This window comes from Triturus cristatus, chromosome 3_2 (genome assembly GCF_964204655.1).
Source record: "Triturus cristatus chromosome 3_2, aTriCri1.1, whole genome shotgun sequence".
Classification (NCBI taxonomy): Eukaryota; Metazoa; Chordata; class Amphibia; order Caudata; family Salamandridae; genus Triturus; species Triturus cristatus.
The window spans coordinates 1,181,750,268-1,181,768,522 of NC_140584.1; the positions used below are offsets into that span (position 1 = coordinate 1,181,750,268).

The window sequence follows — 18,255 nt, forward strand, 5'->3', positions numbered from 1 at the left end:
AGTCTTCTGTGAAGACGACATGAAATCATGTCATGAAGATGCTACCCTCCATCTAAACACCTCCTTCATCCGAGGACCCATTCCAGGACCAGGCAGGAGAAGAGACGTGCTCCTCAGCTGAAGGAACACACTTTGGTTCCTGCTTTGTGGGGTCCCAGACCACAGAAGCTTGTGATGCCCCTTCTCCGATAAGCATTGTGTGTTTGTGTGTGCTGGAAAGGGGTGGTCTCTACTTGCATGGGGTATGGCCCCAATGCCAAGAAGTCCTGTGAATTATAATAACTGTACAGGGAGCTCTATGGGTGTTTGCACAGTGTTGCCTCTGGACACTGCAGTGTGTGCGACGCTCTGAAGGGACTGCCGCCGAGCGCCTTTTTAGATCGAGCCTAGCACAGCGCGCATGCGCTGCTCTATGGGTGGCTTATTGTAAGGACTTCCAACTCCCAGAGCTTTTCCTCGTGTTGTTGTTTTTTTCACGGCCATGCAGTTGATTGGCCATTGCGTAAAGCTTCCACAAAAGAAAGCACGCAAATGGCCAAAGGCTCGGGTATGTCCCGCCTTATCTTTAAATGTCCCTTCCTACAGCCTATGTATCTTGGGAGCAAGCGCAGTCATCAGTGGCACGTAGTGTGCCAGCTGCATGGCAGGCTGCATTCCAGTATCAGGTTACTTGTCCTTCACAGCAGGCGCTGTTTTCCTTTTTAGCATACTAAATAATGTGGCTGCGCGTGCCTACACGTTACATAATTTATACACAAATGTTGATGTGTACTATTTCACATGCATATTTCAAGATTATATACACGAAGAAATACAATTTTTACTCCTGGAAAGTGGAAAACTGAACACAACCAAATATATACTCGAGCATTCACTTTATAAATGTTTCTTGAAAAAGTGTGTACGTTCACGCCACTGGTGGCCGTACGCGATGCCATCTGATCTAGGCCATGACCCGCACCGAGTTTGCTTGGCTTAACGGCGATGTGCGACTGTTGACCCCGCAGGCTTTGGAAGGTTGGTCTGACCTGGTGCATTGCCCCTCTCAGCATCTGCTCGACCGCCTGGTGCTCAGGTACGCCGAAACCAAGGACTCGGGCAGCTTCCTGCTCCGCAACCTCAAGGACAGCGAGCGCATGCAGTTGCTACTCACCCTGGCATTCAACCCCGAACTGCTTGTTTTGCAGGTACGTGACCAGTTAAAGTGCTAGCTTACTCTAACTTTATCGAAATAACCAACCTTTTGTTTCAGCAGTTGGTGTATTTGGTGCGTGTCAGCCGGTGGGAGAGTCCTGGAACTGCTGGCGTACTTTCAGCCCAACCTCACTTGAACTTTCTGCCCTGGGAAACTAATGTCTTTCAGCGTCAGTCCTTTTTGTATGTCTGATTTTCCAGCCTTACCTCATCCATATAGGTTTATCCGTACATTTGGTACAGCTACTTTTAATAAGTTATCCTGTACGTGGATGAACATCTAGTGGTTAGAAAGCGCATTAGTCGCTATGCCCATGCCGTTTTAAACTTCGGGCCTCACACTTCACTTAGAATTGGGTCACCTCACCCGCTCCTCTGATTTTAGTCTCTCAACTATCATGCTTAGCACCCCATGTGTGGCTAGTACTTTTAAATCCCAGAGCCTTTACGTTATGCCACACACTGGTTGTAGCCCCTTATAAACGCAACTACGCTGCATTAAGGTACGTATCTAGCAGCTAGAAATCTCAAGTCTCAATCCTCCCGGTAACCCTGCTTTGTCCTCACTTTGGACACACTTAGTTCTAACTTAAATACCCACTGCTACTAATAATCACACCCCTACCATTCCCACTCATTTCAGTCCTAAGTTCCTCTTGTCTTTTGTCATTTGACAATCGTTCCCGTTACTCCAGGTAACTTGCCCGGAGTCGTGCTTTTTTTTCGTACTGATTACGCCTCCTTTATGGAATACACCGGCGGCAGCCGCTTCTAGTAACTACTCTGCATGTAGGAACGTGCTCCGCGGTGTGAAACCGTAGGAGTAACAATCCACCACTCAGTGACAGTGTTCAGTCCATACTGACCGCAACACTAGTTAATCCCATCTTCTAACGCTGTGCCCTTGCCGTGCTCAATGCAGGGACACAAACACGCATTGCGAACCTGGCCTCTTCAGCCACAGTGACTTGGCGGATATTTTTGTACTGTGACTTCTTCTCGTACTACTGTCTGCCATTGCACCAGCAGAATGTAACTTAGCAGTGTTTATTCAGAGGTGTGTCTGTGTGCGTGTTTCATTGCGCAGGTCATCGCATTGAAACATCTCATCATCAGCGGTTTACTACTCGCTTAATGTTCGAGAAAGGCCCAGGAAACTAGCAGATTGACTTCTTTAATGATTCTTGATATGAGTGCTTAACATACTGAGGTCTTTGGGCTTTTCTGTGCTGTTCTCGAGTTTCTCAAGGGGTCCTTCTGCAGAGTTACCGTTCGACTGTAATCTTGGGTCATGGAGCACTTTTGTGATGCGTTAATGCATATAACGTGTCTCCGCACCAGTCGGCCTGCATGCAAGGCACCCTGGCATGCCCTTCTAACCCATTAAACGTGAATCTTCTAAAGAGGGAGTGCTGTTTAACATGTTCCAGACCACCCTCTAAAGAATGGACTTGGGAGTTTTCTGTGCTGTAGCCTAAAGTCTAGCTGGTAGCCACAAGTGTTGTAAAATAGCGAGAGCGGCTCGTGCATCTAACGTGTTTATTGCGCCGTGTTGGGACGCGGGTCTTCTCCATGTTCAGAGCGTGTTTCCTTCTGTGGAATATTTCAGTTCTCTTTAGAGTATAAGGAAGGGGCCCTGCCACTGCTATACAGGCATCTATATGCTACTGCATGTTTTACTCTTTGTATATCAAACATACAGAAGAACTCAATCTTACATTTGGCCCTGATGTATTTTTCCCAAGCCTGTTTGATGTTAACATGTTTAGCCATGTGGGTATATAGAATACTAATATAGAGAAGGTTGTATTGATCAGTCACTGCAGACGCAACTTTTCGATGAAGCTCAACTGATGCACTTCAGGAAAACATGGTGCGCAGTGTTTACGGAAGGGGGTACGTAATAGACGGAAATAGAAAAAACAAGCATTGCCATAGCCAATAGGTCTCGCGTTTAGGACCTTATAATTGTTTAGTTATCCAGCACAATATCCTTGGTGCAACAACATCAACTGTTGCATGGCTAAACACTTATAAGGTCCCAAAGGCGAGACCTATTGGCTACGCCAATGCTTGTTGCAGTTGGACACTGCTGAGGGGAACCAAATGCTGCTGGATACTATGATGTGTGGGACACCCAGAAGAGACCACCGCAGGGAGCGTTTTTGCATTGGGGTGCTGCTGAGGGGAGGCATATGCCGCTGGATGCTGCACTATGTGTGACACCCCGAAGAGACCACCGCCGAGAGCATTTTTTCTGCGGAGGGCTACTGTGGGGCAGAATGGTGCTGTGATCAGCGTGACCGTCTGCTTTCTTGTTTGTGGGAAGTATAAGAAGTGCATGTGGAAAGGTGTATGTTGTCAAGAGGAGTAAAACTTCCTTGGGATGGAGAGAACAGCGGGCTTTGGGAATTGTATTGGACGCCAAACATCCTGATCAAGTGATGCTGACGACACAACCGGATGTAGAAAAATGAAAGAACGAATATCTTAATTTTTTTCCCCAAAAGCTGGGGTGGGAAATTCGAACATCGCATTGTCCTGAAGGAAGGGGCTGTGCCGAGGGTGCATAAAGTTCCTCAGTTAATGCCACACTGTGGTTGTATCAGTGTTTGCCAGCTCCCTCCAACTCCCTGGTTAATGCCACACTGAGGCTGTAGCAGTGCTTGCCAGCTCCCTCCAACTCCCTGGTTAATGCCACACTGTGGCTGTAGCAGTGTTTGCCAGCTCCCTCCAATTCCCGGGTTAATGCCACACTGAGGCTGTAGCAGTGTTTGCCAGCTCCCTCCAATTCCCGGGTTAATGCCACACTGAGGCTGTAGCAGTGTTTGCCAGCTCCCTCCAATTCCCGGGTTAATGCCACACTGAGGCTGTAGCAGTGTTTGCCAGCTCCCTCCAGCTCCTGAGTTAATGCCACACTGAGGCTGTAGCAGTGTTTGCCAGCTCCTTCCAGCTCCTGAGTTAATGCCACACTGTGGCTGTAGCAGTGCAAGCCAGCTCCCTCCAGCTCCTGAGTTAATGTCACACTGAGGCTGTAGCAGTGTTTGCCAGCTCCTTCCAGCTCCTCGGTTAATGCCACACTGTGGCTGTGGCAGTGTTTGCCAGTTCCTTCCAGCTCCTCCGTTAATGCCACACTGTGGCTGTAGCAGTGTTTGCCAGCTCTCTCCAGCTCCCGGGTTAATGCCACACTGAGGCTGTAGCAGTGTTTGCCAGCTCCCTCCAGCTCCTGAGCTAATGCCACACTGAGGCTGTAGCAGTGTTTGCCAGCTCCTTCCAGCTTCTGAGTTAATGCCACACTGTGGCTGTAGCAGTGCTAGCCAGCTCCCTCAAGCTCCTGAGTTAATGCCACACTGAGGCTGTAGCAGTGTTTGCCAGCTCCTTCCAGCTCCTCGGTTAATGCCACACTGTGGCTGTAGCAGTGTTTGCCAACTCCTTCCAGCTCCTCGGTTAATGCCACACTGTGGCTGTAGCAGTGTTTGCCAGCTCTCTCCAGCTCCCGGGTTAATGCCACACTGTGGCTGTAGCAGTGCTTGCTAGCTCCCTCTAGCTCCTCGGTTAATGCCACACTGTGGCTGTAGCAGTGTTTCCAGCTCCCTCTAGCTCCTCAGTTAATGCTACACTGTGGCTGTAGCATTGTTTGCCAGCTCCCTCCAGCTCCCGGGTTAATGCCACACTGTGGTTGTAGCAGTGCTTGCCAGCTCCCGGGTTAATGCCACACTGTGGCTGTAGCAGTGCTTGCCAGCCCCATCCAGCTCCTCGGTTAATGCCACTCTGTGGCTGTAGTAGTGTTTGCCAGCTCCGTCCAGCTCCTCAGTTAATGCCACCCTCCGGCTGTAGCTGTGTTTGCCAGCCCCTGCCAGCTTCTCGGTTAATACCACTTTGAGGCTGTAGTAGTGTTTGCCAGCTCCATCCATCTCCTCGGTTAATGCCACACTGGCTGTAGCAGTGTTTGCCAGCTATTGAGTTAATGCCACACTGTGGCTGTAGCAGTGCTTGCCAGCTCCATCCAGCTCCTCGGTTAATGCCACTCTGTGGCTGTAGTAGTGTTTGCCAGCTCCATCCATCTCTTCGGTTAATGCCACACTGTGGCTGTAGCAGTGTTTTTAGCTCCTTTCAGCTCCTCAGTTAATGCCACACTGTGGCTGTAGCAGTGTTTGCCAGCTCCCTCCAGCTCCTCGATTAATACCACACTGCAGCTGTGGCAGTATTTGCCAACTCCCTCCAACTCCCGGGTTAATGCCACACTGTGGCTGTAGCAGTGTTTTCCAGCTTCCACCAGCTTCTCGGTTAATGCTACACTCTGGCTCTAGCAGTGTTTGCCAGCTCCCTCCTGCTCCTGGGTTACTGCCACACTGTGGCTGTAGCAGTGTTTGCCAGCTCCCACCAGCTTCTTGGTTAATGCCACCCTCTGGCTGTAGCAGCGTTTGCCATATCCCTCTAGCTCATCTGTTAATACCACACTGTGGCTGTAGCAGTGTTTCCAGCTCCCTCCAGCTCCTTAGTTAATGCCACACTGTGGCAGTAGCAGTGTTTGCCAGCTCCCTCCAGCTCCTCGGTTAATACCACACTGTGGCTGTAGTAGTGTTTTCCAGCTCCTTCCTGCTCCTGGGTTACTGCCACACTGTGGCTGTAGCAGTGTTTGCCAGCTTTCGCCAGATTCTCGGTTAATGCGACCCTCCTGCTGTAGCATTGTTTGCCAGCTCCCTCCAGCTCCTCGGTTAATACCACACTGTGGCTGTAGCAGTGTTTGCCAGCTCCCTGCAGCTCTTCGGTTAATACCACCCTCTGGCAGTAGCAGTGTTTGCCAGCTCCCTCCAGCTCCTCGGTTAATACCACACTGTGGCTGTAGTAGTGTTTTCCAGCTCCTTCCTGCTCCTGGGTTACTGCCACACTGTGGCTGTAGCAGTGTTTGCCAGCTTTCGCCAGATTCTCGGTTAATGCGACCCTCCTGCTGTAGCATTGTTTGCCAGCTCCCTCCAGCTCCTCGGTTAATACCACACTGTGGCTGTAGCAGTGTTTGCCAGCTCCCTGCAGCTCTTCGGTTAATACCACCCTCTGGCTGTAGTAGTGTTTGCCAGCTCCATCCATCTCTTCGGTTAATGCCACACTGTGGCTGTAGCAGTGTTTTTAGCTCCTTTCAGCTCCTCAGTTAATGCCACACTGTGGCTGTAGCAGTGTTTGCCAGCTCCCTCCAGCTCCTCGATTAATACCACACTGCAGCTGTGGCAGTATTTGCCAACTCCCTCCAACTCCCGGGTTAATGCCACACTGTGGCTGTAGCAGTGTTTTCCAGCTTCCACCAGCTTCTCGGTTAATGCTACACTCTGGCTCTAGCAGTGTTTGCCAGCTCCCTCCTGCTCCTGGGTTACTGCCACACTGTGGCTGTAGCAGTGTTTGCCAGCTCCTACCAGCTTCTTGGTTAATGCCACCCTCTGGCTGTAGCAGCGTTTGCCATATCCCTCTAGCTCATCTGTTAATACCACACTGTGGCTGTAGCAGTGTTTCCAGCTCCCTCCAGCTCCTTAGTTAATGCCACACTGTGGCAGTAGCAGTGTTTGCCAGCTCCCTCCAGCTCCTCGGTTAATACCACACTGTGGCTGTAGTAGTGTTTTCCAGCTCCTTCCTGCTCCTGGGTTACTGCCACACTGTGGCTGTAGCAGTGTTTGCCAGCTTTCGCCAGATTCTCGGTTAATGCGACCCTCCTGCTGTAGCATTGTTTGCCAGCTCCCTCCAGCTCCTCGGTTAATACCACACTGTGGCTGTAGCAGTGTTTGCCAGCTCCCTGCAGCTCTTCGGTTAATACCACCCTCTGGCTGTAGCAGTGTTTGCCAGCTCCCTCCAACTACCAGGTTAATGCCACACTGTGGCTGTAGCAGAGTTTGCCAGCTCCCACCAGCTTCTTGGTTAATGCCACCCTCTGGCTGTAGCAGTGTTTGCCAGCTCCCTCCAGCTCCTCAGTTAATGCAACACTGTGGCTGTAGCAGTGTATGCCAGCTCCCGACAGTTTCTCGGTTAATGCCACCCTCTGGCTGTAGCAGTGTTTGCCAGCTTCCACCAGCTTCTCGGTTAATGCAACCCTCTGGCTCTAGAAGTTTTGCCAGCTCCCTCCATGCGCCTCGGTTAATACCACTCTGTGGCTGTAGCAGTGTTTGACAGCTCTTCTGTTAATGCCACACTGTGGCTGTAGCAGTGTTTGCCAGCTCCCTCCAGCTCCTCAGTTAATGCCACACTGTGGCTGTAGCAATGCTTGCCAGCTCACTGCAGCTCTTCGGTTTATACCACCCTCCGGCTGTCGCAGTGTTTGCCAGCTCCCTCCAACTCCCGGGTTAATGCCACTCTGTGGCTATAGTTGTCTTTTCCAGCTCCTCTGTTAATACCACACTGTGGCTGTAGCAGTGTTTGCCAGCTCCCTCCAGCTCCCGGGTTGATGCCACACAGTGGCTGTAGCAGTGTTTGCCAGCTCCCGCCAGCTCCTCAGTTAATACCACACTGTGTCTGTAGCAATATTTGACAGCTCCCTCCTGATCCTCGGTTAATTCCACCCTCTGGCTGTAGCAGTGTTTGCCAGCTCCCACCAGCTTCTCGGTTAATGCTACCCTCTGGCTCTAGCAGTGTTTGCCAGCTCCCTCCAGTGCCTCGGTTAATACCACACTGTGGCTGTAACAGTGTTTGCCAGCTCTTCCGTTAATGCGACACTGTGGCTGTAGCAGTGTTTGCCAGCTCCCTCCAGCTCCTCAGTTAAGGCCACACTGTGGCTGCAGCAGTGCTTGCCAGCTCCCTGTACCTCTTCGGTTAATACCACCCTCTGGCTGTAGCAGTGTTTGCCAGTTCCCTCCAGCTCCTGAGTTAATGCCTCACTGTGGCTGTAGCTGTGTTTGCCATTTCTCTCCAGCTCCTGAGTTAATACCACACTGTGGCTGTACCACTGTTTGCCAGCACCCTCCAGCTCCTGGGTTAATGCCACACTATGGCTGTAGCAGTGTTTGCCAGCTCCCTTCCGCTTCCTGGTTAATATCACACTGTGGCTGTAGCACTGTTTGCTACCTCTTCCGTTAATGCCACACTGTGGCTGTAGCAGTGTTTGCCAGCTCCTCTCTTAATACCACACTGTGGCTGTAGCAGTGTTTGCCAGCTCCCCCCAGGTCCTCAGTTAATGCCACACTGTGGCTGTAGCAGTGTTTGCTAGCTCCCTCCCGCTCCTCGGTTGATACCACACTGCGGCTGTAGCAGTGTTTGCCAGCCTCTGAGTTAATGCCACACATGTGGCTGTAGCAGTGTTTGCCAGTTCCTGAGTTAATGCCACACTGTGACTGTAGCAGTGTTTGCCAGCTCCTGGGTTAATGCCACACTGTGACTGTAGCAGTGTTTGTCAGTTCCTGAGTTAATGCCACACTGTGGCTGTAGCAGTGTTTGCCAGCTCCTTCCAGCTCCTTGGTTGATACCACACTGCGGCTGTAGCAGTGTTTGCCAGTTCCTAAGTTAATGCCACACTGTGACTGTAGCAGTGTTTGCCAGCTCCCGGGTTAATGCCACACTGTGGCTGTAGCAGTGTTCCCAGCATCATACAAGATTCTCAGTTAATGCCATACTACAGCTGTAGCAGCGTTTATCAACATCATACAAGAATGTCAGTTAATACCACCCTGGGGCTGCAGCTGTGTGTTTTCAGATCCGAACCCCCCAACTGAACCTTTCCATGCATGAGAGATGATGGTGGCACAGCACCGCGTACTACTTCCAACCCCAGTCCCCACCATGCACAACATCCACATCAGACAGACTCTGCTAGTGTGGACATAGATGTACATCATAGATTTATTTGACTCAATAGCACTCAATGTTCTGTGCCAATCACCTCTTCCTAGTTACCTTCTGAACCTCATTTTAAGAATTATTACCTGTTACTAACCTGTGGACAGGAAGTCCGGTGCGCTGGTCAGCCAACGTGGCACCAGCAGGGCCATGAACATGGTGAATCCCACGATGAAGATGTTTCTCCCGGAGCCAATGTCGGCATACTGGAAGAAGGAGATGCCGACACCCACTGCCAATCCATATGTCACACACAGAACACCACCTACAAAGGGCAAGAAGGGAGTCAAAACACTCCTCCAGGGACACCTGCTGCTTCGTGAAGGTCTTAGACCTTGAGTCTTCAGTCAATCCTGAAATACTTCTTATAGGCGTGAAGATCTGGGGCCTCAGAAAACAGCCTTTTTGCAGGGTAAAAACTGCAATTAACAGAATCACAGGGTGTGTGACTACAAGCATTCTTTCAAATGTACTCAACCCATTTTTGCTATTTGGTAACAGCTTACCAAATACCAAAAGTAGTTTAGAACGCATAACAAATGGCTATAATGTGCGTGTTTAGGGTGTCCCTTCCTGAAAGTTGATTTGTTATATGTATAATTGTTTTGCGAGTGAAATCCAGTCGCAAAACATTGAAAAGTTACTGACTCCACAGTTGGAGAGAATGTAAAAAAAAGTTTGTTGTGGAGTAGACAGCGGTCCACTTCCAACTCTCAAACAATCTTAATTTTTTTTTTTTTTTAATACAGTCTTGTGTCTTTTAAGGAAAACAAACTGCATTAAGAATTAAAAGTTTTCTTTATTTCAATGGGATCACCGGAATGGAGTTGTGCAGACCATCACCCCTGTGGCGGCATCCAAGCATAGTCGCTATTTGTGACCTACCTCATGAATAATGATGAGGTAGGTTGGATAGCAACCCATTATGATTTAGAATTGTCTAAACCGAATTATTAGTACATAGGTCGGATCGCAAAATTCTTTCAAATAACAAAAAGTCAGTGCGAAATCAATCACTTTTTTGGAATAAACATTTTGTGTATTTGGGCCCCAGATGTTAATTAAAACTTGTACTGCTTGATACGATTTATAGTGTAAGACAGCACAATGATGATATCTCTGGTATGACACATGATGAAAACCTCTTTCTTATGGTATCACATAAAGAAGAATCTCTTCTATTGTGTAACAAGTTGCCTAAATCAGTGGTGTACAATAATAAACCAATAGTATCTTGATTATGACATGCTCCAATGTCAAGCATTATATTGGTAATTTCTCCAGTGTGATACAACAATATAATGACATTTGGAATTTACATAATTAACACATGTCTATGGTGATATGGCATGGTGATAGCATCTGTTCTGTCGTTTAATAGCAGATAGCATGTCTGCGGTAAAACAACATAGTGATAGTATCTGGTGTGTGCAATAACATTCTTAGTGCATTTTCAAGCACGATATGGAAGCTTGGGAGCATCTCTGGCATGATATGGCATGCTGATAACATCTGTGCTGTGATGTAGCATCTGTATAGAGCTGATGGCTTCCCAACTGTGAACTAACATGGTGAGAGCATTTCAATGTGCTATAGCATAGTGTTGGCATCCATGATGCAATAGCACATATCTGTTATGCTGGTAACGTATCCTGTGTAATTTAGTAGATTGAAAAGAACTAAAACATTTCCAATATATAATATAATCCATTGATAACATCCATGACATGCTAATCTGAAAGAGACTATTAGTTATAGATTCCTTACCTTAGAATTACCCCCAGACGTAAGACTGGATCCGTAGAATTTTTTCTCAGCAGTATCCCTGCGCATCGATAGGTGGCGTTGGTTGACTCCACGTTCATTGTCATGATCGCCGGGATGACGTCGCAGTATCTACCTCGACGCCACACCTGCGCTGACGTAATTTTTGGGGTTTTCTGTGCCAGCCAGTGCAGATCCAGCGAGAGCGGTACCCGTAGTTACTTTTTGACTAAAACCTTTTCGACTTTTGTCAACATCTTTTTCCGAGTCATTCGACTCCGGGTGCACGTAGGGATGTCCCATCATCGGACCGGTTTCAAGCCTTGTGACTCCTGTCATAAGCTGATGCCTCTTGCGGATCCGCGCCTCTGGTGCTTGAAGCGCGAACACGACTCAAAATCGTGCTCCGAGTGTCGGGCCATGAACCCGAAGTCTTTGCGAGAGCGGTTCTGAAAGCTTCTGGAGGCCTGGCAGTCGGTTCCATGCCGCTCGAGGTCCTGGTCAAGAGGAAGATTGCGGGACCGGTTGCAGAGCCACCACCATCATTTGCCATCGAAGTCTTCGTCATCGGGTAAGTCGAAGTACAAGAAGAAGGCGAAGAAGCATCGTCGCCCTACGCCTTCAACCCGTCTGTCGTCCGACGCAACACGGGACATGGAGGGTCATCGTCCTCCGCCCTCGGAGACTGCTGGGACAGCTCCAAGCTTCCCGCGAGCCGGAGCGTCCCCTGCCCAGCTTCGTGCATTTTACGAAGCCCTCCATTCCATCTTTGGGCAGCCCGACTCTGCCGGGCATGCCTTCAGGCCCACTGACTCGGTTGGGGGCCCTAGGCCTTCGATGCCGGCAGCTTTGACCTCGGCGCCGCAGGGCCCTCAAGGATCCAGGCCTGGATCCGGGTCACTGCTGGTCGACCTCACGGTACCTTCCCCGGTGCCGATTTCCATGACGACGCCTCCGCCACCTCCGGTGCCGTTTGCGTCCCCGGCTGGTGTCAACCCTGAGCTCCCCCTCGACTTGGACACAGAGCCGGACAACACCGGTACCGATGCCGGCGGGTACTTTTGTACCGCTTTTCTTCCCTGGCATTCCTTATCGCCCTGAGTGGTGGCAAGAGGAGGGTGAGGAGGACAGGGAGGGGTCTGTTGACACTCTGGCAGACGAGCTTGAAGAGTAAGATTGGAGAGAGGAGTTGGATGTTGCGCTGGAGACTGCCGACTCGCTGGGTAGGACGATTTCCATGTCCGTAGCCCTGAGGCGCTATGCCTGGCTGAGAACATCTGGCTCTGGGGATGTCCAATCTACCCTTTTGGACATGCCCTTTGATGGCCATCACCTGTTTAGTGACAAGGCAGACAACGTGCTGCACCGGACTCTGGGGCTAAGGCCAGGTCCTTGGGCCTTGTAGCAACTTCTCGCCCCACGCAGTCTGCCTTTTGCCTCTTTCGTGGCCACGGAAAGGGTGCCCCACCATGTTCCATCCAGAGAGCCACAGGGCCGCCACCCAGCCTCTGTGTGGCCGGGGATGTGAGACCCCCAACGTCGTGGGCTCGGGCCAGATTGCGGGTCAGTCCACCAATGCCCCCCCTGCAGCTGCCTTCACACCTTCCTAGTCTGACTTTTCAGGGCCACCACTTGCCAGTAGGCGGCAGGATCCAACATCATCTCTCCCACTGGCACAGCATCACGTCGGACAGGTGGGTTTTGCAGATAGTCCGTAGAGACTAGACCCTCCCCTTCGAGACTACCCTTCCCTCCATGCCACCAACACTCCATCACATGTCGGAGGATCACTTAGCCCTTCTCCATCAGGAAGTTACAGCTCTCTTGCCAAGGAAGCTATTGAGCGAGTCCCTGTGCCAGAAGTAGGTCCTGGTTGTTATTCCAACTACTTCCTGGTACCCAAGAAGGATAAAGGCCTACGTCCTATTTTGGATCTCAGGGCTGTCAACCACTTCCTCTGGAAGGAGAAGTTCAAAATGTTGACATTAGCTTAGGTCCTGTCTGCCCTCGACCCTGTAGACTGGATGGTAGCGTTGGACTTGCAGGACGCTTACTTCCACATCCCTGTCCTGCCAGCCTACAGGCGTAACCTACTGTTCACGGTAGGCCACAAGCATTTTCAGTTTGCAGTGCTCCCCTTTGGCCTTACCAGTGCCCTTCGGGTGTTTACAAAAGTGATGGCGGTGGTCGCAGCTCATCTGCGCAGATCAGGGGTTCCAGTCTTCCCCTATCTCGATGACTGGCTGTTGAAGGCGAGCTCGCCCCAGGCTGTTGTCTCCCATCTTCAGACTACGGCAGACCTCCTGCACTCACTGGGGTTCACTATCGGCGTGCCGAAGTCACACCTGATTCCCCCTCAGAAGCTCCTTTTCATCGGAGCAGTTCTGGATACAGTGCAGTTTCGGGCTAATCCTCCCGAGCAGCGAGTCCGGGCTATTCGGGTTATAATACCGATGTTTTAGCCTCTATCTCGGATTTTAGTGAGAATGACCCTGAGGCTGCTGGGCCTTATAGCCTCCTGCATCCTGCTGGTGGATCATTCCAGGTGGCATATGTGGGCTCTGCAGTGGGACCTGAAGCTCCAGTGGGCGCAGCATCAGGGGAATCTTTCCGATTGCATCCAGATCTCGGAGGGCACTGCACACCAATTGGCTAACGGATCAGGATAGGGTCAACGGCAGATCCCTCTCCCTTCCCCAACCAGAGTTCACAGTGGTGACAGATTTGTCACTCATGGGATGGGGCGACCACATGGGAGAGGCGGAGATTAGAGGCCTCTGGTCTCCGGTGAAATCCGGGCTCCACATCAACCTTCTGGTGCTCCGGGCGATTTGTCTTGCACTGAAGACATTCCTTCCTTATGTCAGAGGAAGGGTAGTGCAGGTGTTCACGGACAACACCACCGCCATGTGGTACTCTAACAAACAGGGCGAGGAGAGGTCGTGTTCCCTATGTCAAGAGGTTCTTTGCCTTTGGACATGGCTGGAACATCAGGGCATGTCCCTGGTGGTTCAATACCTGGCAGGCTCTCTGAACACCAGGGTGGACGAACTCAACCACCGGTGCATGATGGATCACGAATGGCGTCTTCACTCGGAGGTGGTGCAAGGTCTCTTTCAATAGTGGGGAGAGCCTTGGTTAGATCTGTTTGCCACCGAATAGAACGCGCAATGTCAGCAGTTCTGCGCATTGGAATTTCCAAGACGGCACTCGCTCGGCAACGCTTATCGTCGCGAGTGGAATTGTGGCCTTTCCGCCTATTACACTTCTACCCAGAGTGCTGAAGAAGATCAAGAGTGACCGGACCCAAGTCAAACTTGTGGCTCTGGACTGGGCACGAAGAGTCTGGTATCCCGAGCTCTTGAACATGGCCATTGATCCTCCGATCAGACTGCCTCTTCGAGAGGATCTTCTGTCGCAGCAGCAGGGGACGGTCCTCCAACCCGAACCTGTCCAGCCTCCACCTCCTTGCGTGGAGATTGAGCGGTGACAGTTGACAGCCTTTGACCTTCCTCTTGAAGTCTGTAATGTTATCTTGGCAGCCAGGCGTCCCTCACCTAAAATGGTTTACGCCTTTAGATGGAACACATTTGTGGCATGGTGCACAGTAAAGGCTGTGGATCCCCTTTCTGCTGCTCTTTCAGAGGTTCTCTTCATTCTATCTTTGGCCCAGCAGGGCTCTGCTCTGGGCACCCTTAAAGGCTATCTTTCAGCCATTTTGGCCTTTCTTTGCCTTCCTGATCAGCCTTCTCTTTTCAAGTCCCCTATTGTAAATAGGTTTTTTAAGGGCATTACTCACCTCTTTCCTCCTATTCCTTTCGTAATGCCCCAGTGGGACTTGAATCTGGTCTTAACTTACCTTATGTGTGCTCCTTTCGAGCCACTACATATTTGTCCTCTCAGACTCCTGACTTCAAAGACTGTTTTTCTGGTTGCCATTACCTCTGCTCACAAGGTGAGTGAGCTTCAAGCTCTATCTTCTAAACCTCCTTTCCTTGCTGTCCATCCGGACATGTTGTCTACCCAAAGTGGTTACCTCTTTCCACATAGGACAGACCATCACTTTTCCCACCTTCTTCCCGCCCTGCATCCTTCCAAGGAGAACGGTATACTCCACCATCTGGATCCAAAACATGCATTATCATTTTATCTGGTTCGCACAAAACAATGGCTGTATGGGCGCCAAGAACGGTCGAGCCGTGCAGAAACTGACCATCTCTCGATGGGTCGTCCTTTGCATTAAGATCTGTTACTCCTTGGCGAAAAAGGAGCCTTCGGTAGGACTGCGCTCCCATTCCACCAGGGCGACAGCAGCCACTACTGCGTTGAGACGTGGAGTCCCCCTCGGCGACCTCTGCCAGGCAGCCACATGGGCATCACTACACATGTTCACTAATCATTACTGCCTGGATAGTCAAGTCTGGAGAGACGACTTCTTTGGCCATTCAGTGCTCCAGGACTTTCTGGTGTGAACTTAGTTTGTAGACTCACCTCCGGGGTGGGTATTGCAGGGGTATCTATTCTAAGGTAAAGAATCTATAACTAATAGTCTCTTTCAGATGAACAAGTTACTTGCCTTTGTTAATGATATGTCTGTAAGAGACATATATTAGTTATAGATTCCTTAATGCCATCCTCCCCGTTCTGCGAACTGACTTTTAGAGTAAGGGACTGCCTTTTAGGGCCCTAGTTTTGTGCACCAATGGTCAGTGTCTTGCATGGCTCTGCGCTTCTGGCGTGGAATGTTGTGTCAAAGAACTGACGTCAGCACGCTGGGGCAGTGTCTAAATAGATAACGCAATGTCATCCTGGCGATCATGACAATGAACGCGGAATCGACCAACGCCAGAAAAAATTCCCTGGATCCAGTCTGACGCCTGGGGGTAATTCTAAGGTAAGCAATCTATAACTAATATATGTCTCTTACAGATATAGCGTTACCGAAGGTAAGTAACTTGTTCATTACATCTGTTGTGTGAAATACCATAGTGATTGTATTTTCCCAGAATGCTGTGTTGTCGGTCTTGCACAAAAGTTTTTTGCTGCTAGTGGTGGACACTTGTTGTTTTCAGTCTGCATTTTCATGCTGAGCTTAGCATTATGACAAATACTGATTTTAATTACCGTGTACGGCTATTGGAATGGTGCTCAGAATCTCCACCGCCCTTGGGGACACTCCCAGAAGAATACACATCAGAGCACTCACCATGACAGAGTGACGCGAACCCACCTGAGGATAGGGAACAACAGCACATTATTTCTAGACCTGTAACATGAATTACCTTTCTTTCAGCAATGTTGTGCTTGCAGGATTGCGGTTAGCGCCGGTGTCATGAGGATATCCCTGGATCACCTGGTTTTATTTATTTAGTTAAGGTTCATTATATATAAGGGATAAAGTACCCCCGTCATACATTATAAGGATATTGCAAGTCCAAGGAGTTCCAGGACAATATAAAGGAACAAGGCAGAAGGTTGAGTTCCTTTATAAGGTTATGGAATTCCGAGGTGACTTGCAATATCCTTATCATGTACGGCAGGGGGTACTTTATCCACATATTAGATGGACACATAATCGCCTTCCTCACAAACTACTTAAAACCTTGGTGCGTAGCTCTGGCATATGAAAGAGAGCGCATGTTTGCAAATATGAAGTATTAAAATAGAACCCTTAGTGCAAAATTTAACACATTAAAAACCCGTTAGATATTTGTTACAAACAGATATTATAAACAGTTCAATGCAAGTCAGTAAAAAAAAGCTGCAGTCGTTCAGACTGTATAGAAACATGTAGGAAGGTACTATATTTTCTATAATTATCTAAGGGATGCAAAAAATAATCATGTACTTTCTGCTAGTCACTGTAAGCTAGAAGAATAGAGCAGATGAAGGAAAAGCAATGTTTCATTTGCTTTAAACGGCTTCTCCATTCTCTACCCTGCCTAGCGGCAGGCAATGTGACATCAGAACTCAAATGCAATAAGTTATTACAGTTGAGTTCTCATGTCTTTTCTTTTTAATCGGCAACTGAGTGCATCACAAGTCACCAATTATAAAGAAATTTGAAACAGGCGCTCATACAGGAATTGTCTGAATCCCATGCATTATAGCACTATTATGTCCATGGGTGATAGTACTACTGAATATCAACACCAACAATATTGTGGCATACTAATATCAAGAATGGACTATCGTGGGACAAAATATCGAATGATAAGAGCATATCGGGAAGTATACATTTACTATTTCTAACTCCTCATCAACGTACCTTGAAGATATGTGTACCGGGTAGTTATGTATACATAAAGTTAGGTGAAGAAAAGTATAAAAAATCTACACTTACAGATTGAGATTTTATTTTTGATATTAGGTCTCATCAATATTGTTGACTCGATATTCAGGGGGCACATGCACAGTATGTCAGCATGCTTAACAATCCTACCTATCTGAGGAGACTCAGGTTTACTTTTGACAGCTAAGGAAAAAGTAAATGAAAAGCAAAAATCTTATTCATTTATCACAATAATGACCATTTGAGCAGTGAGAAAGAACAGAGACTGGGTAGGTAGAAGAATAAGTAAAGAACAGGGGAGCAGAAGAAAAATCAGCATTTGCAATGCAATAAGTCTCGCATTTACGAGAGTTTGAGCTATCGGTATTGTAAATGACAATGCCTTTTATTTATGCGTTGTTTTAAAAACAGATAAATAAAAGGCATTGTCATTTACAATGTCAATAGCTTAAACTGTCGCTAATGTGAGACCTATCGCATTGCAAATGGCAGCGCCCGTGCTATAAATATTAAGCATTAGGAAAGAGTGTGCCCTGCCTGCAACAACAGGTAGGACATAGCTATTTGAGAAAGTAGTGCTTGGAGGCTTTAATTAAAGCTTACCGAATAACTACACACGTAACAGGGGGTGTCGCCATGGGAGGTTACAAAATGAGACAAGGCGGTACTAAGAAGGGACTACTAAGCCTTTTGACCAATGGACAGCCACAGTTTACATTGGACAATGACATAAGCCAATTAAAAATGTGGCCGGTTTCTTCAAGTCCCTACATAAATACAGCATGCCTCGCAGAGCAGTTGCAAAGGTGTAATTTAAGCAATACAGTGTTGTTTAAAGAGAAACGTTTTGAGCTTTTTTCGGGAAATGCCAAGGTCTTCTCATCTGAGTTTATTGAAGGGAGTGGCCCAGAGTGTAGGGGAGAAGCATTTAAGTGTGACTGCAGGGGTTTGAATTACTTGTGTTCAAGGTGGACGGTTTCTTTACTCTCAGATTTCTTTGCCCCACCAGAATGAGTAATAGCGAATGAAGATATGAAGGTTATCAAACAGGCACGTGTAAATGTAATCCTTGCATCCAGATCGCTCGTAACGTGGTAATATGCTCGCATTTCCTCCCTGGAGTTAGCTGATAGGTGAACTGCAGAAATGGAGTGGGTTTCTGAGATGCTCAAGAGCTCACATCTTTTGTGAGT

At 48.8% G+C, this 18,255-nt stretch overlaps 1 protein-coding gene across 2 annotated transcripts in view; it reads right to left on the bottom strand.

Annotated features, from left to right (window-relative positions):
- SLC23A3 (solute carrier family 23 member 3) overlaps nucleotides 1–18,255 on the bottom strand; it is a 339,671-nt gene that overhangs the window by 57,667 nt on the left and 263,749 nt on the right. For both annotated transcript variants that reach the window (XM_085650085.1, XM_085650084.1), the window contains 2 exons: nucleotides 15,895–16,000; nucleotides 9,104–9,271 (listed from right to left, as the gene is read on the bottom strand). In XM_085650085.1, the coding sequence (XP_085506211.1) occupies nucleotides 9,104–9,271; nucleotides 15,895–16,000 (274 nt within the window). The remainder of the gene's footprint in view (nucleotides 1–9,103; nucleotides 9,272–15,894; nucleotides 16,001–18,255) is intronic.